The sequence below is a fragment of the Coloeus monedula genome, assembly GCF_965178545.1.
Source record: "Coloeus monedula genome assembly, chromosome: 11".
In the NCBI taxonomy this organism is placed as follows: Eukaryota; Metazoa; Chordata; class Aves; order Passeriformes; family Corvidae; genus Coloeus; species Coloeus monedula.
In genome coordinates this window covers 9,776,667-9,796,173 of record NC_138791.1, presented here as the reverse complement: position 1 = coordinate 9,796,173, position 19,507 = coordinate 9,776,667, and the positions used below count along the sequence as shown (strand labels likewise).

General features: G+C 43.2%; 1 protein-coding gene across 3 annotated transcripts in view; it reads right to left on the bottom strand.

Moving 5' to 3' along the window:
- CHCHD6 (coiled-coil-helix-coiled-coil-helix domain containing 6) overlaps positions 1 to 18,264 on the bottom strand; it is a 110,048-nt gene extending 91,784 nt beyond the window's left edge. For 2 of the 3 annotated variants that reach the window (XM_082288485.1, XM_082288486.1), the window contains exons 1-4: positions 18,139 to 18,264; positions 16,301 to 16,430; positions 15,319 to 15,373; positions 13,944 to 14,070 (exon numbers count right to left, since the gene is read on the bottom strand). In XM_082288485.1, the coding sequence (XP_082144611.1) occupies positions 13,944 to 14,070; positions 15,319 to 15,373; positions 16,301 to 16,430; positions 18,139 to 18,228 (402 nt within the window). In that variant the 5' untranslated portion in view covers positions 18,229 to 18,264. Of the gene's footprint in view, positions 1 to 13,943; positions 14,071 to 15,318; positions 15,374 to 16,300; positions 16,431 to 17,919; positions 18,023 to 18,138 lie in introns of those variants that run through there. The other variant, XM_082288487.1, reaches the window with a different exon arrangement.
- Positions 18,265 to 19,507: the final 1,243 nt, after the last annotated feature.

Below are 19,507 nucleotides of genomic sequence, written 5' to 3'. Positions count from 1 at the left end.
ACAGCCTGGCAGGCTTCCACCTCCACCCAGGTAAAAGGGGAGCAGAGGAGAAGCTAAGGAAAATTTCAACCTTGCCAGTCAGTCAGGCTCTGATCTCTCTGATGAGCACCCACACAGAGACCAGGCAGTCACTAAGCAGAGAGGAACAACTGACTGGGGTAATTTCCTAAATAAAGAAACCAGCTCTGACAAAATGGGTTAGTTCAAACCACAGCCCAACCCCACAAGCACCCATCAGAAAAAAAAAATTAGTGTCAGTACAGACAAGACTCCAACCAGCAACAGAAACAACAGGATAAGTAGGTACATGGCCCTCAGTGAAACCACCTCCTCCAACCAAACCCACAAAGCCTTTCTCCATCCGCTCCTCTCACCTCACCAACTGCCCACCTACACACAGCTCCCACCACTGGTCTCATCTAGATGGCTTCAAAAGCATCCTCCTGCTTATTAAAACAAGGACTCTCAAGGTCAGTCAGAATTTATAATGCAGCCATTTCATCTTTTGTGCTTCCCTGGCTACATTCCTTCCTAAAAGATGCTGAACATTGGAGATTCTGCTGGGTCTGAAAGCCCTGCCAACACCAGGGCCAATTAGGAGCTTCAGGATGATGCATATTAAAGTTATTATGGGAGGCAGTTATGCAGCCAGAATAACTCTTAACTGAACCTTTAAGTGGTTTTTATAACTTGTTTCTCCTTCTTGAAAACAGATGAAAAGATACAAATCTCCTGCCTAAGAATCCGCAGGAATTCCAGACAACCACCAGCTTCTCTCTCAAGAGAAGACTGTGTGCTAAAACCAATAATTCATTTCAGCCAAGGCCAGCTAGATCATCTTCAAGTTTTAAGCTCCAAATTACTCAAATCAGACAGAAACTTCCCATATCAGTGAAGACTGACCTGAAAACCTACCTTTACAAAAGCACTGCAGATACATTTCAAACTTTTGCTGAGAGAAACTCCTTTTTTTTTCCACTATGGGCCTTCTCAGTCTACACACACTGACTGCAGATAGTCAAAGCCAAAGAGACACAGATGTAATTGGAATTTTTTACAGAGCAGGCTTTGGAAGGCAGTATCTCATTAGAAGGCCAGGGTGTAGGTCAAATCAGGGAATCCTAAAGAGGATCTGAGGAATGGAGGCAGCAATCTCCCTTTTGATAGCAAACATGAGATGTCATTAGGACAGCATCTGCCACTTTCTTCAACGACTTCCAAAACCAAACTTGCCCTCAACAGCTGTTATCTACCCCTCCAAGAAACACTACTAGAAACCAACAAGAGAGCTTAAGAACAAAGAGAAATCCGAGGTGGCTGAGGACATACCACACCATTTGTGCGAAAACCTGCACTGTCTTCACAACAAACTTGTCCTCCCCTCTGCAGCATGAACATGCCACAATATCACAAGTTCTAGATCTATGCATTAAGCAGGAAAGTGAGCCCCAAGCAGCATGGTCAGAAAATAAAGGCAGAAGCAGTTTGTAAATTACTTCAGCACACAGTGGCCTCACAACTCCAAATGATGACAGACAAGGGGCAATGTTTTTAAACTGAAAGAGGGCAGGTTTAGATTAGATGTTAGGGAGAAATTCATTACTCAGAGGGTGATGAAGCACTGCAACAGGTTGTCCAGAGAAGCTGTGGATGCCCCATTCTTGGAAGCATTCAAGGCCAGGTTGGATGGGGCCCTGAGCAACATGATCTAGAGAATGGCATTCCTGCCCATGGCAGGATGGTTGGAATTAGATGATCCTTAGGGTCCTTTCCAGTCCAAACCATCCTGTGATTCTACAATTTCTGTAGAAAGCGATGAACTTCAAAAACTTAGCGTAAATTCATCCTGAAAAATATTATGGTAACTCCTGGAGAACCTAGAGTCAGAACAAAAACAAATAAGCAAAAACTTTGAGACATTTCATTGGTATGCAAGCAATTTGAGGGCTCAGCAGCTCCCGCTCCACCCCTCGAAAGGAGCCTTCATGTGTGTCCCTTCAGTGCCACCTTCAGGAATATACTCACTGCTGCTTTCCAAGTGCTCTCGACGCTGCTGGAAAAAAGTATGAACTCAGCAAAGGCACCATCGCTGGCAGGCAACCGAGATGCACATTAAAAACATTTTAGTTCCAAAATAAGGGTATTACAACGAGAATCACATCCCAAAGAACTGCGGAGCAGAGCACAAAGTCTGCAAGATCAATACACAGAGCAGCTGCTGGACTTAACAGTGGGCTTGACCCCAAATAAGAAATATAATTCATCTCCTAGATTCTGCATGAGGCAGGTGATAGATTTTCCCAGATCCTACATTCAAAGAGATTATTAATGAGGATATTCTGTTTATAGATTGTTTATCAGACTCCCTTTGCACCACCACATTTTAAAGGCTCACTTGAAAAGCCAAAAAACACCCTCCCTCAAAATAATTATAGAAATCAAGCTATCAAAACTGCTTTGCAAATGAAAGCAGAAAGTTTCATAAGAATTCAGAGTCAGTAATTAAGTGAAAAACAATGTATAGGTCAAAAAAGACATTCTAATATCATTTATTTATTTACACACGCACCCGCACAAGATGTACCTTAAGCTTCTGGACAGTGTGTTGACTTACCAGTAGATGACATGAATTATCAAGGAGGAAACTTAGCTCCCAATCACTCTGCATCACAGCTCTTAAAATAGGCAGATGATTCTATGAGCTGCGCAGTGAGGCCTAACCAAGCTCAACAGCAACATCTGCTGGGCAACGAGCAACTAGAAGAAATTAGGCTGATCATATGAAAGTTTTACCCCTTCTTGTAAACATGTGAACTTCTGCTACAGCTTTAGAATGCCCAGTAAGATACATTTCTTGTACAAAAAGTAAATATAACTTCTAAACAGATATGCAAACAACAAGCTAGAACTTTTCCTAAGCTTGCATGTGGATGTGGTCAGAAAAACCTATTATCTACCATTACCTGCTCACCAAGATATTTCACAGTAAAACACTGAAATTATGGGAGATTAAAATTCCTCTACGCCCGAGGAAATCTCTTCTGTCTAGCTGGTTCAATCACACCTGAAGAACACCCATGGTACACCTTGAGCTACTTTCTTTCCTAAGGGAGCAACCTGCACTTGCAAGGCCTGAGGCAGGGAAATACTTACCAACCACATTAGTTCTATCCACACAGAGGAGAATGGCAGCTAAGACCATTAGAGCTCCTCTCCCTCCAGGTATCTTACTATATTGCTTATTAAGCTCAAAAAAGCCTGCTATGGCAGGATGACATTGGAGCAGAAGCACAGCTAATGGTCCCCACTTAATCTGGGCACAAACTGACACTCCACCTAGATTAATTACAAAGAAAACTGATTTTTACACCAGATGCATGAAATTTGATAGACTACTTCTAAACTAGTCTAAAAAAAAGAAAATGCAAATGGTTGGCAACAGCTTCAAGGCTGCATTTAGACATTCAGCATGATTTGGAACAAGGGCAGTGACCTGAGAGGCGGCTTCTGAACAGCCATCAGATGGGAAAGGGAGTTGATGCATCCCACTTCTATTCCCAGGAAAGGAATGGTATCAAATTCTTACTTGACCAGGGAACCACCTCTTTTTGCAGATCACTGTTTAACAGGAAATCACAGGCAAGCAGGTTTTTAACAGAACTCTATGATAACCTTCAGTAACACAAAGCTTTGAAAAATTACACTGCAAAATGCTGAGTCTTGAAGAGGAAACAGCACAGCGTCTGGGGAGGTAACTTTTTAAATGATAGAAAACTATAGGCTGGACTGATGTTCATTATCTTTAAAACTGTGGCTGGCTTTGCAGTTTAAAGCTCTCATGCTTTTTCAAGTTTTGTACTTGAAACAAAATTCTTTAACGCAGAAAAATTAGGAAAAAGGGTTTAAGAAACATGCAAGCTTATTTTCAGCTGATATAGTGATTGCTGTTATTGTTATTGCTTTGTGGGGAGTTTTTCTGATTTGGGTTTTTTTCAGGGTGCTGCTTTGTGTGGTTTGTTGGTTTTGAGGGTTTGGTATTTTTTAACATATTTTTATTTCCAATCTCCCTTTTTCCACATTTAGCTGTTAAACTAGGAGAGCATATCATATGAAAACACAAAAATGAGTGATTTCTCAGGTCCTCAGCTGGGAAGGGAACAGCTTTTGTAAAGCACCTTTTGTGTATTGGGAGTTTGGAAGCCGGGGGAGGGGGGGGCAGTCAGAGTTTCAGCTTGACAGTGCCAATTACAGCTATAGCAAGATGAACCAAGGAACAAATCCATTCTGCTCAGAGGACAGAGAGAAGGGAGAAGAAGAGACGTGAACCTGTATGTTTGAAAAAATAAAGGGGCTTGAAATCATCTGCCAGACAGTGAACCACATTTTCCACAGCAAAAGAATTAGGCTGAAGATGCAGTGAATGTACATGGAAAGCTCAGTCCTAACTGGAAGAGCACTGGTTATTTAACAAATGTATCCTTAGTCTAATGTTCTACTCAAGTAAGTATTAAACTTTTCTTAAGCTTTTTTCTTTTGGACAGTAATTATACATAACCCTGCTCAGTCTGTTTGATAAATTTTTACTCGATTCCTACTGTATCATCCTTCAAGTTTGCCCATTATCACAAAGTCTTCAAGGCTAAAAAGTCTCTAAACCCCCAATGTAATGCACAGGCAGGAAAAAGAAATCCAGCTAACTCTAATTCCTTCCCTCCCTCACAAGTTGCAGGTGTTCTATTTTCATTGTCTAAAAATCAAAGTCATCAGCTCATTTCCTTTCCCTTAGTACAGTCCCTTTTAAGAAGCTACTTTCCATCATGTTTTACTCAGCACTCATAAATAATATAGATAATTGCAGATGGTCATAGCAAACAAGCAGAGAAAGTATACAGATACAGTACAAAGGAAACAATAAAAATTCTGATGTGCTCCAAAAGCAAAAAGAATTCCTGGCAAATAGAAGCAGCTGCATCCAGGTCATTTTTTTAGTTGATGTACGGCAACCAGAGAGCCAAAAATAATACAGGGACAGACTTTAGACAAAGCTACACAAGGGTGCTGGCAGCTCAGCTCCCCCTGCAGCAACACATTTCCTACCTCATCCTCATGTGCAAAATACAGCTATTTCTTCCCCAAAAATTTGCATTAGGAAGGAGGAATACTGGTCATAGAAAGGTTTAGAACTGCTGAAACTCCAAAACAGATAAGCAGAGTTCAATTAGGAGGATATTATGCTGACAATAATAAGGAACTCTGGGAGAGTCCACCCAGCCGCCCAAGAGTTAACATCACGCGTTTCTCATCAAAACCTCTTCCAAGAGGTTAAGCACACAATAGACTATCTAAAGCACAGCTAGAAAGGCTGCTTGAAATTCCACACATGTGCCTCAGCAATGTATTTCTATTAATGTCCAGTGTGTGTCAGCGTGAAGATAAGGTACCAACATCATGTCCAACCAGCCAGCTAGAGAATGGGACGCCGTGTAAAACATTGTCTGATGCTTAGAATCCCAGAGAACAGCAGCGTTTGCAATCTCAGCCGCTGCACACGTGCCTGATAACACCAACAACAAGGAGAGGCAGCAGGAGAAAACCATCCTGCAGCTTCGGGAAAGTAAAAGATGGAGAGAGAAAGAAGGAAGCAAGCGGGAACTAAAACAAACATCAGCAAATTGGAGCAGGTTTGAGGATGCCCAACTGTAGCAGAGGGAATAAACAAACCGGAAAAAACCTCAGTGAAATTTAATCTTTGTTTCAGCTCACTTTAACTTTTCTTTAAAGTGAGAAATAAAAAGTTATATCAGTGTTTATTTTGCTTACTCAGACCATACTATTTAGACTCAGTTTGATCTATTAGTATGATCCAACAAAGCCTTTGGTACTGGGACTTGTGGAAGATCATGAGGAAACATGATCTTGACCAGGACTCACCTGCTCTGTTGGGCCTGGCTCTCGCAGCTTGAGAAGCCCACGTGTTACCATGAGCAGCTGGCGTATGGGAACCCACTGCAATACCCACCAGTTGTGCTGTGCACTGACAGGTGCTACCACACAGACACACTCCAGCCCATCAGGAATCCTTCTATTAGCTGAACATCTTGCTAATTTAATCTGTAACTTACCTGTGCTTTAGAAAGGTAAACTGTACATGGATGAAGGGGTGGAATGTAGAGATTCCAACTGGGACACCATAGTGCATGGAGGAGGTGGTGATCCATGGAACAGTTAGATACAGAATGGCCTTTGGGCCTGTCTTGTGCTGCTTATGGCCCCCTCAATAAGCTATAAATTAGAGCAGAATTCTACTACTCCACAGCAGTCTGACAGCAGAATATGAACACTCAGTACTAGCTTTGCTGGACCAGTGACAGAAAAATAGCAATACACTATTCTCCTATTTCCTTATGAATTGAATATTTTGTAGTTATACATAGTGGAAAATGAAGGCTAATCTTATCTTTTACTTCTTAAATGATGAAATGGCTTTACAGTAACCCTAAGTCAGAACAAATGAATCGTGAAGAAGTTTCTGTGGAGCATATAAACTTGGTAGACAAAAAAAAAAAAAAAGGTGTGAAATACGGGCATGGAAAATTGAAGGCAAGACAGGGGAAGTAGGCAGCACCACAGACAGCTTCAATTTGTTGCAGCTGTTGGATTTTAAAAAAGGCCAACCTTGTGATAAGGTCTCTTAGCTCAAGAGACTACAAAAATGAGAAGCTCAAGCGACCATCGGCTGCTGAAATCTGCAAAAACTCTCCAAACACAAATTAACCTTCAGTCAGGAGATAAAAGACTAGCTGCAGAAATTGGAAGTTGTTAAAAAAATGCTATAAATGTCTGACAAATCACAGCAGCAGCAGCAGGAAAATAAGTAGTACATAGGCAGAATCTTACCCTTAACCAGATAACACCTTCTCCTTCCCTCAAGGGAAGAGGAGGTTCTCTTTTGCGTTGGCTGTGTTTCCACTTTCTGCCTTTATTGTAGTGCACATTCTCTAAAATTGCTTTAGTTAAATTTAGACCTCACTGATGCTCCAGAGACCAAAAGTTATTAGCATGTGGGAGGTAGAAGACATGTAGATCCTCACCATGCCAAGCTTAAATTTAATGCAAACCTTTCCAAAGTCCATCATTTAACACTTCAAGATTATTTTCTATAGGGATTCCTTAAATGTTTAATGTTTTAATGGTTTCACTAACTAACTCTTTCACTGAAGAAATATACCCACTTTTATAGTAGAAGGTAGCAGACAAAGAGGAGCCAATTTGTAGGGAAAAGGAGGGATATTCTGAGACTATAGAATAACAGACCACTAACTCTAAAGTCTCCACACACTAATATATTTTCTTCAGCAGAAAGTCTGGGAAAGTGTCTGAAGCTCACACAGCAAGAATGAGTGGGATACAAGGCACAAGGACTGAAGCTATTTAAATCCCACTGTCAATAGCTTGCAACATTTGGTAACAAATCCTTAAGACTCAAACCTAAAAATACATCTTTTCATTTGTATCAACATATTTAAGAGGCAGCTTTCTTCAATTAGTGAAAGAATTAGCTGTCAATTAGTGAGAGCAGTCAAAAACTGCACGGCAACTTCCAGCCCAAGATACTGCCACCCTTGCTAACCTAGTTAGGACCTGGTTCTGCAGGCACCGAGGGCAGATCTGGGTGTCTGACACACAGTCCATGAATGCTCTGCAAAGAGCCAAACCAGAGCAAACCATCTTCACAAGGACGTGCTGCCACAACTGGTGCCACCCACACTGTAGGTAGGAATGAAGGTTCTAATAACTAAACGCACCACTCATCTTCTAAAGAAGACATAAAAAAGGTACCTTTCATAAACACATGTAGATACCTGTTGCTAACAGCTGCAACATCAATGAGAATCAAGCTGAACGGGCTTTTTCCTAATTTTGCACTAGCATTTAAAACAAGCCTGCATACTTTCAGATTTCAATCAATGTTTTCTGCCTCGCCCATAAAAAACTTCAATCAAGAAATATTTACAGAAAATACAAGGCCAGGAAACACCAAACCTCATGTGTTAGCCATGTCTCCTTCCAGAACCAACCCATTTCCTACACACAGGTTTACAACTTTAGAAAGGGAAAGGTTCAGCTCAGTGTGCTGCGCTTTAGCTGTAGAGCTGACAGGATCAACTAAACTGTCCCTGAGGTGAGCAGTTTCCAAACCATAATGCAAAGCTCACAGAGACAATACCTTTCATCACATCAACTCAAATAAACAGGGAGGAAAAAAAAGACAAGTTTTGACAATAGAGGCCTGACCTCAAAACCAGCAGTGTCACTTCACTGCTGGCTCCATGCTGTCACAGTTCCAACAAACACCATGCTACTGCTGGGCCTCATCCGGTCGCTACAGCTTGTCACAATGATAGGAGATTACACACAACAAAACCCCAGTTAATCTAGGAATGCTTACCTATGGCTAACCAGCCAGGATGAAGCTGATCCCCAGCTTATCACAAAGTAAATGAAAGCCTTAAACTAAATCATGTTCAGCAACCTTCCTAAAACAATCTTCAGTACTAGCTCAGCTGCATCTACAGCTGACACTGATCAACAACAGTGGGCAATTCACAGCAAAAAACCCAACAAGATTCACTTAAAGGTTCATCAATTACCAGAAATATAAAGGAAACTTTCCACAAATGGGCTGATTGGATCATTCCTCCATCCCTACAAAGTGAAAAAGAAAACATCTGTTCACTCCCTAACACCAAAATTCTCCTCCATTGTACCAACCTATAAATTGGCTGTTCACGCTGTTTTCAGCAATTTTAAGCAGTTTTACCTTCACATTATTTGAAATGAAGAAGAAAACACACGAGTTAAAATGTCAGCAGCCCCAATATACGCTAAACCAAGGGTGGAAGTGTTCAAAGTATGTCACAGCAAAGCCCAAGAGTTCAGAATGCCACATTCATAAGGTGACACCCCTATCAAAACCCACTGCTCGATCAAAGGCATTCCCAGTCACGCATTTTTCCTTCAGCCCATCTTTTCTGAATCAAGAAGAGGAGCTGAGAGGCTCTGAAAAACAAAGAGATTATACCTGGGCAAGAAATCATCTGAAGGAATTCAACAGCCTATGACCAATTGTAATCAGCTACTGGAGCAACCAGAGACAAACCCATATCCTTGTATTTCTTTCCATGCCCATAACTCAAGCCACGCTAGTCACAACAGCCCAATGCTGGAACCAGCAGGAAGCAAAGGTTGCCATCCAGCAAGCCAGTGGGCAGGCATGATCAGAAACACTAGGAATAGCAAGCCATCCATCATGGACAGCTGGATAAAGTTTCCCAGCAATTTAGGAATTCTGTGCCCAGTCTGTTTTCACGCAGCAACCAGTGCCCACCAGTCTTGTCTGAAACAGCTGGTCACAGTGCAAAGTCTGTCCTACCATCACCCCACTTCTGAACTCATTCTTTCAAAGTGAGAAGGAAGACGACGACCTTTGGTCAATAACTCTGACAAAGCCATTATCCTAGGGGTATTAAATGGGGAGATAAGAACTTCAGGGCTTTGCACAAATCATATTAGTTCAATTCTCAAATCCGGGTAATGCTTCTTTTCAAAGTATTAATTTCATTTATTCTATTTGCTCTCCCTCTGTCCTGATAACACAAGTGCACATGGCCTCTAAATGAGATCCTCCTATTTTATAAGTTATAATCCTCCCTTTCTCGAGTAGTAATGAGATGTCTTCGCTTAATCGCGTTTATTTCCCCCTCCCCAGCTTCTGCTTTTATCCATTCCCATTCCACATTGATTTGTCTTAAAGGTTTCAGCAAAAACCATCAGGCAGAGAGTCACTGGCTCCAAGAGGCTCCCAATGCAAATGCTGCCACACGCTGCTCAACCTTCAGAGATTACAAAAGCAAAAAAGGAGGAAAAAGAGCAGCTTTGCTTGCAAAGTTTCCTTTATTGGTAGGAAGGAGGAAAAAAAAAAAAAGAAACCCAAAAGAACTGAGAAGACGTTTTGATTAACTGGAAATGAAAAAGGAAAAGACTTCTGGTATAGGGGAATGGTGAGACTATTCACAACATAGTGAAGCAATTAAATAACTTGACTGACAACTTTGCAAGTTCCTCATGCTAGAAATAGAAAAGGATTTAAAGATAGCTGTGCTAATTCTTGGGTATTTCACATGACACAAGGCACGCCACCAGCATTAGTTAAACACCCCAGGCCTTGCTCTGAACTACTGTACATAAAATCCTTGTTGTGTTTTAAGTACCCACAGCATTAAATTATTCAAAGAGTCCAGTCAGCACCATGATCCTGCAGTGCTGTCCAAACAAACAAAACATTTTATCTCTAACACAAATTGGGGAGAATTCTTCTACAGCAGCTTAGCAGACTACTTCCATTTGAGCCAGTCCCCAGGGTTAATCAAAAAGCCATATTCACTCAAATAGGAAAGTGAATGCTGCACTATTACTTACAGAGCTGTTTTGCTTCTTAAACTAAGCTGTAAGGAGTTTTTCTCAAAACCTAAGGTATCTAGAAGCTAAGTACCTTGTTCAAAGTCATTAAAAGAAAAAGAAATATCAAGACAAAAATGTAGAACAGGACCCAGGTACTTATCTCTAAATCCCTCTTGAAACCAGTACACTTCAAGGAGAAAAAAATTAGCAAAACAAAACACGCAAACCACAATAAAATAACAGTAAGTTTTAATCTGCACCCTGCCCCATAAACAATCAAGTAACTGGGCCCAGAAGCTGACAACAAGTTCCATATCAAAGGTTAATTCTAGTCCACCCTCTCTTTGTGTGCACTATATAATAACACTGAAGGGCTCATAGCAATATTTCCAATAATAAAAGTCAGTGAGTGAAAACCATAAAGAACAGATTAAATGACAAGCAACATTCAACACAATCAAAATGAAATCACTTCAAAATACAGCTATGGTACTTGGATTTATACAAGTGGTATGGTTACAGGAGAATGTTCCAGCACTGCTGCAGACAGCAGTACAAGAGAGGGCTACTAATCACTGATATATTGACATGTTAAGGGCACAGGGCAGCTCAAGATCTTCCTGCAAATACCAAAAAATAAATAAACTTTCTAAGTATATGTGGCATGACTTTCAATTTCTATCAAATTAAGTGCTGCTAGAAGCAAATTATTCATTTGTTATTTCTTTCATGGGAGTTGCCCCATTTTTAATCTCACTTTCCTAATAGGTCACAACAACAACAAAAACAACCCTGGAAGTTTCTCCTTTATAAATGTAAGCAGATAATCTCCATTGCTATCTGCGCCTGGGTTACCACTAGGTACCTTGAATTCCACTACTATCTTCTACCTGAAAGAGAAGGCTGACACAAGACATGGATGAGCAGCTCATATCCAGTATTTGCCCCATTTGCTGGGGCTAAAAAACAGAAGAGCAAGGAACACTCAAGCCCTATTCATAATAAAGGAAGATAACATGAGAAGACAAAGGACAGATGCGGTTTGAGTAGGATTGAGTCAATACAATAAGGTAACTGTGCCCAAAAGGAAACTGTAACTGAGATAAAGCAAGTCTGATAGGGATCCCAATAATTTAAGTCTGGCCAAAGAGTTCCTGTTTAGGAAGATATCTAGAAGCTGACAAATAATAGCTATGCCCTCATCTTTGCAAGGACAGACTAGACTATTCCATTTCTTAAGGATCGTAAATTTATGACTGATGAAGAGATAGTTAAAGAGCAATGAAATTTAACAGTTTCTCATTCTTGCACCACATTCTGGGCTAACACACCGTGGTCACTATTTATCACAAGGGGACCCTGATCAGATTTTTAAAGAGCATCAAGTATGTAATATCTGGGTATGCAATACCACAGGATTAAAAGCTAATTCAGATAATAGAACACCTTTTGTATGTAAGCAGTCAGGTCTCAACTCATTTTAGAGGTGCTCTCTTTGCATTTCACAAATATTGCATGACTCTGCTAATCACAATTCTCCAGGATTACACTCCATCTCATTGCAGGAGGGCAGGGCTCTACTTTCAGCAAAGCCACATCTTTAGATTGGACAATAAATCCGCCAGCTTCTTCCCCTTGCTCTTACAGAAGCCAGTTAATTGCACTCATGAAGAGCATATTCTCTTTCTAGTGAAAAGAGAGTTAATACTGCACCTGCAGACCCAGATGTCCCTTGCAGGGGAGCAGCAGTCACCTGCCTCAGACATTACTGCTCTGAAGCTCAGCAATGATGCAACACCCCATGGTCAGGATACAATCTGCCAAGAGGGTATGTTCTGTGACACAGCAGCCACTCACAAGCTATATCCATCTAGGAGAGCAATCTCAAGACACCTACCAATCCAATCATATACAAATTTTATCATGGAGACAAAGTACAGTTGAGTCCAAAACCACAAACAGACCAACTCACAGAAGACAATTTCCTTAAAGACTGTCAAGCACCAAAGTGAAAATACAACCTCTTGCTCAGAACAGCAGAATTTGCAAGGGCATAGGTGGAAAATACTGTTATATACCTGCTCTATTCTCATGCTCTCCATTAGCAGCTGCTAGGGATCACTATCAGAGATGGACTACAGCTATAATGACCTTTTCTTTGAATGACTATGGCCATTCTTATATAAATTTTATTTATTCAGTCCCCAAAAATATCTTTATGTTATGACCTCAAAATGCTTCACATTTTGCCTGGGTAAGCCAGGCCTGTTAGCATTCGACATATAGAAAAAAACCCCTAAACCTCATAGAAAGATTCTTCATTTAAATCTAGCACAGACTGATTGAGCTACAGATCAGCATGGAAAAACCACAATAAAGACTATCCATACTCCAGCCTGTCCTTTCACTAAATCATCCTTTCAGTATGCACCAGGCAAAGAGAATTCTCTTGGTCTAGTTCTCTCAAAGTTTTAATAGCACAGTCTAAATGAATGGGCAGTTTGATCTCACTGTGGCAAGCATGGTCTCACCTCACCATCACCCCCTGGCACCACTGCAGGTCAGGAGAAAGTGGCAGCTCCAGTGAGACTCTGCACTGCTTACAGGCAGTACACCAGTACCACAGGAATGGCCGTATGTAAAACAATATAAAATAGTATCGTGTGAATATTAAGCACCAATGACAATCCCAGTGTAGTGCAGTGATTGATAGAAGCCTTTTTCTCTACTCAGACTCATCTCACTGTACTTCTGCCTCCAGCACTGCTCTTCTCAGCACTGGTATGACAGCAACCCAGTGGGTCATCTCAGCAACACCAAGGTGCCTGACTAATAGTAAAAGCTGCAGCAAGAAGTCCCCAAAAGTAAATCTGCCTGCTGGGCAAGAACAAATTGGTTTGGGAGCTAGTGGTGTGTACAAAAAGGGTTTATGCTTCCTAGTCCCTAAAAATCAATCCTAGACCTTCTTCAAAAAGTTACAATACTTGACAGTTTTATAACAGTTGTTCTGTTACCAGATTTATAAAAGATTCAAACAAATGAAGACATTATTACTTTTTATTAATTTGTGTACAAGTACAATTATACCCTAGAAACAAACAGAGCAAAGTCTCAGGATACATCAGGTCAGCAGAATGTGATCCTGTATACATTGAAACATTTATTTTAAACACTTGGGAGTTCAAAAGAGTTCTCTGTAGCTAGACAAGGACCCCATATACACACACCATACTCCCTGCCACTGGTAAAGCTGTCCCCAGCACAGCCATTGTTCATGCCTTCGCAGCACTGAGTGACATGCTGCAAGTGGAGCTTGCAGCTGCACTGTGAGCCAAATGCTAAGTGATGAGTGAGGTGAGGAGTGTTTCAGCCTAAACCCAAGCTTCCAAGTTCACCACACAAGTGACATTAAATTAATCCCCTCAAGCAGAGCCATTTTAGCCTGTCCAGCAAGGAAGCATAGCAGGGGGTTTGTTACTCACCAGCTGGGCTGTTCTCTGCCTCTCCTCATTAATGCTGTTCCTTTCCTGGGCCTCACTGGCTGCTTCCCTTTCTCTTTTGGCCAGCCGGATCAACTCCTCTTGGACCAGTGCCTGTTCTTGCTCATACCTGTATGAGCACCAAAAGCAGAGGAGGTATTCAGCAGACTTGTGGCAACAGGGTCATGGCTTGTCATGGCATACCCCTGCTTAGAGCCAAAACACAAACCCAGAATCTATTTGACACAAAATCTGCTCACAATCCCATTATCAGTAGGAATTCCCAACAAACTTTAAATATGACCTGCAGCTTCAGTGAGGTACAACTCTGGCAACAACAGCAGACACAGCACTACATAAGCTTGTACTTCAGTTATATTTAGCTCTATTAAGTACTTAATTATCACCTGAAAAAAAGTGAAAATAGGAAGCAGTTATCTAGACAAATAGATGATGGTTTGGAAAAGATCAAGGGACATACAGTGATAAAAGGAATCAGCCTGGCTGACAATGCTGCTCTTCGGCTCTTACACAGGAATGAAAAATCACACAAAACGCATGCAGCAACAGCACTAAGAGAAGCAGCCCTGAACTGAAAAAGGCTTCAAAGGGGATTCTCAGGCATTAAAACATAATCATAGAATAGAATCAAAGAATTGTTAAGGTTGGAAAAGACCAAGTCCAACCATTAACCCAACACCACCACATTCATCACTAAACCATGTCCCCAAGTGCCCCATCCAAAAGCCTTTTGAACACTTCCAGAAATGGTGATTCCACCACTTCCCTGGGCAGCCTGTTCCAATGCCTAACTACTCTTTCAGTGAAGAAATTTTTCCTCATACTCAACCTAAACTTTCCCTGGCATAACTTGAGGCCATTTCCTCTTGTCCTGTTACTTGTTACCTGGGAGAAGAGCCCAACCCTCACCTGGCTACAATCTCCTTTCAGGTGTTGTAGAGCCATAAGGTCCCCCCTGAGCCTCCTTTTCTCCAGGCTAAACACCCCCAGCTACTCCCAAGGAGACTTGTGCTCCAGCCCCTTCGCCAGCTCTGTTGCCCTTCTCTGGACACACTCCACCACCTCAGTGTCTTTTGTGTAGTGAGGGGCCCAAAACTGAACCCAGATTTGAGCTGTGGCATCATCAGTGCCCAGTACGGGGGGACAGTCAGGCCCTGGTCCTGCTATCCACAGTATTGCTGATACAGCCAGGATGCCACTGGGCTTCTTGGCCACCTGGGTACATGCTGGCTCATGTTCAGCCACTGTCAAACACACACTCATTATGCTCAGGCTGAACTAAAACACAGACATATGCATACATAGATATATTCCCAAATGAGCTAAACTGTTTTCTTTTTCAAGAGCTTCACCTCACCTCCTGTAGAGTTCCTGCTCTGCAGCAGAGTCACTTGCCATCGGTGGCCGGATTCCTAAAAAGGAGAACAGAAACCTGAGACAACTAATAGTACTACATAGTCCTTCATCACATAACGAATTATTTTAGGAGAATTTCATATTATCTATCAAGAGAAAAAAAAAAGTCAAGAAAATTTCAGTTTGATGGACAGAGTTTGAATTTATGAAACAGAGACACCAACAGCATCATCTTCAACCAGGCACACTGAATAAAGCATGCTACAGACAACTTCTGTGTGAGGATGTTAACTCCTCAAACCCTTACATATACTGAAACACAAGCATTGCTGTAGACCTACTTTCCATTTCCTTCCTCTAGTTCCAATAAGTCTTCCCCTTAACCTCCTGCTCTCCTTGTAATTACAAGGGATTCCACAAGTGGAGATGAAATTATCTGACAGAGTTGAGGCCATCCATAAGACTAACTCTACATTCAGGAAAGACATAGGCTGACAGCAAACAAATCCCTAAAAGCAAAGGCCTAGTTCCCTAACTTCATGTTAGTCTAGATGCCTTAAACAAATCCACACTGCTGGTATATATCAACAATGCTTATTTGAGAACCAATAGAAATCAAATAGTTTTCTGACTTGTAAAGAAAGACAAGTCCAGAAACCAAGTTTTCATCATCCACTTAGCCAGCTGTGCTGACACAGGCTATCCTTCCCTATGAGCTTCTCTCCCAAGAATAAAAAGCAGTACTTCCCTCATCCACACACAATATACTCCCTGCGTATGTAAAACAGACAGCAAGGCAGCTTGCCAGAAATGAAAGGCAAAATATTTCTGCCTTGTTTATTGCAGAATAAACAATCTGAAATGCTAGAAATGTTTACAGGGTGATAGAGGCTAATCAAAGAGCTCCTCTCACAACGAGGCAGCACTGAAAAATACCAGCATCCTCTGTAACATGCAGCAGCAGCAGCACACCCCGACAGTACCTGTAGGTCTGGGTCTCCCTGCTGCAGCCAGTGAAGATGGAGCTGTGCCATTGGATGCACGAGGAGATCTCTGGTAGTCCCTTTTACCTTGAGAGGATTCTTTCATTCGGTTCACTACATCTTCAGTGAGCTGAAACACAGAACCAGGGAAGACATTAACCAAGTCAGTTTCTGGTGTGTATTTCACTGGTAACCTCCCTGTTTGTTAGTTCCCATGGTACCACAAAAGTATTGCCAGTTACCTCATTGTAACATCCCTCCAAATGCAGGCAGCCAGCACTTGTATGTTGACTTTACATTTTTAAACCCCATACCCTATGAGTAAGTGACAAAACCTCCAATCTACTGCCTGACCCTAAAAACTTCACTAGACAATCTTCCACAATCACCAACAAAGCTGGAGAGCACTCCTAAACTAGTCGACCCTTTGTATAGGGACAAATTTACCAGAAGTGGAAGGAAAGGAACTAAGCAGGTTTTAAGTCCATATATCCATTTTTTTCTCTTCTTGCTCCATGCTTGCTAACCCAGCTCAGCAAGGCAGACATGCTGCAAGCCATATGACAGAGAACAGCCACACAGACCTCCCACTCACATAAGGCTGCAAACATTTTTGCAATCTCAATTTCGTTCTCACTCTCTGACTTGGGTTCAAACCCATGCAGAAGAAAGAAAAATAAACTCTAGGTTTTCTGGTAATTCAATCCAAAAGGCTTCTCACAGCACTGTTAAAACTGACCCCTTCCTCCTCCCAAGGTCAGAGGCTCTGGCTGCAGAACAGAAAGAAATGAGGCTGTTCCCCCACCTAGACTTGCCACAATAGAAGACATATTTTCAGCTATGCCACTACTGCCCAACTTAACAGCGTTTTTAACATCTTCATTATACATTGTTATTGTGCCCAATTCCCGATTTTAAATCCCTGTCTATATTCTATAAAGAGAAATTAGGCAAAGACAACTTTACCTCCAAACACTTTAATAAGGAGATAGGCACAATCTTAGCTAACTTTTGTCAAATAATTAGTCAAAATGGGATGAAAAATAAGTAGCCACAGCAAAACACACTCTGTAAGTTCATTTCTGGCAGATTTTAGGAGGAAATCACATAAAAGTATCAAGAAGCAAGAGCAATGAAAATTATGGTAGTAATAAAAAAATCCGCGCACTAACATGTAAAAACCAAAGAAAAATATTAATGGGGAAAAAATATTCCTTAATAATACCACCACCACTCTCTAGGGCTTGTTTCCACCACACACACTTGTCAATTTCCGACCGAAGGTCAAGAAGCAGTTTCCCACTGTCTCTCCCAGAAACACCTCCCTATTTCCACACGCTCTTATCTCCCCTCCTGTTCCCACAGCGCTGTTTTGCCCGGGTTCTTGGCATCATGAGCAAGGGCAGAGCTGACTTCTCTGGGATGCCCTCAGAACCGCGCGGCGTCGTTAGCATGAAACTGTTCGCAAAGCACAAGGCAGGGGCAAAACGAGGTCACGAAGCAGCGAGGAGGGGAAGAGGGTTGAGAGCAGAGTGTGGAAATGGAGATAAAGAGCTGGTGTGTCCCCGCTCGACAACGACCTTGCACAGGCCCCCCCAGCCCTCTTTCCCACCACTCACCAGTCGCCCCACCACTTCTCCAACCCCCTATTCCTTCAGCCTTCCAGGTTTCCCTCCCCTCCTCCTTGCTGGTTTCCTCCACTCGTCCCTTCCAGCCCTGCACCTCGCTCCCCTGACCTCCCGGCCAGACCCGTCCACAGCCCAGCTCCCTCCGCCCCCGGCCCCCGCAGCCTCCCCGCCTCCATCACCCGGCCCCACGACACCCCCGGGCCGCCTTACCCTGATGCCTTGCAGCACCCGGACTTGCTCCCGCTCATCCAGCCCAAAGGTGACCCTCCTGCCGCCGTGGCTGCTCTCGCTGCTACCCATGCTGGCCAGGGTCGCCTGTCCCCACCGCGCCCCTCTCCCGCACGGGCTGCCAGCAGCACCTCTGCCCTCGCAGCGCCTGCCAACATACCCGCTCCCCATTGGCGGCGGCCGCGGGGCGGCCAATAGCGCGGCGCGGTGCTGGCGGCCGGGCGCGGTGCACGCTGGGGGCTGTAGTCTGTGCCGGGAGCGGGTGGCCCACCCGGCGCCGGGGAAGCGCGGGGCGCCAACGCGCCTCCGGGCCAGCGGAGAGTCCCGCTCCTGTCCCGGTGTGCCTGCCCTCCACACCGCCCTGGGAGCGAGCCCCTACAGCTTACACCGCTACACGTCCAGCTCAGGGGGTTTTCCCAAGTTGAGGGAGGATGACCTCTCGTCAGATACAGCAGCTGCGCTGTGGGCAGAATTCACCTCTGCTCCTTCCAGCCACCCTGCTCCAGCGCGACCCTGCCGGCACCTGCTGTGACACGCACGGGTGGGTCCTGCATGGGTCAGGCCACGGCTGATACAGTCCCCGTTGCCAGGCATGGCTGATCCACAGTCTGAACCAAAGGAATGAGATAATGCAACACAGTGGCAGCTGGACCAAGAAATAACAGCTTTGGAGGATCTTTCTTTTTCAACCAAGCTTTCTGCATTCCCAGAAACACGGACCAGTTGGTATCGTGCTACTTATCGACTCAACACACCAGTCGTCAGTAGTGCATGGGAGCAGTTTTAACTGTTTAATCCTCACTGCAGTTAATGTGGCAACCAGAGCTTTGCCTCAGAGTGGGACTTAGGCCAGCATGAAAGGAGTATCTGGGACTCTGCACCCCCCAAACTCCCCCCTGTATATCCAGGCCTCTTCTAGAGCACATTCCTGGAAGCAGGGAATATTTTTGTTAATTGTGCAGTACCTTGTATGCTGGAGACTTGGCCCATGCCTTGAGTTCTCAAGACAAGGGCACTGCATCGTGCACCAGCAGCTGTTTGCACCCCAGAAACACTGCATGCAGCCAGGCAAGAGCACAGGAGGGGCTGAAGCTCCCTCCTAGAACACACTCACCTGCCTTCTGCTCATTTCTTATCTGCCACCTGCTCACTTCATTTGACAGCACCCAGTTTTTTGTACTGAGAGTCCATGAACAGATATTTCTTATTCACCTCTTCTGTTCTCTCTAAGGATTTCACAGGCCTACACCACTGCTCTTCCAGGCTGGCAAATTCTCAACCATTTAATTACTCCTCCAGAAGTCCTTCTGTAACCTGTGCTTATTCCTGTCATCCTTCCCTGGGCCCTTTC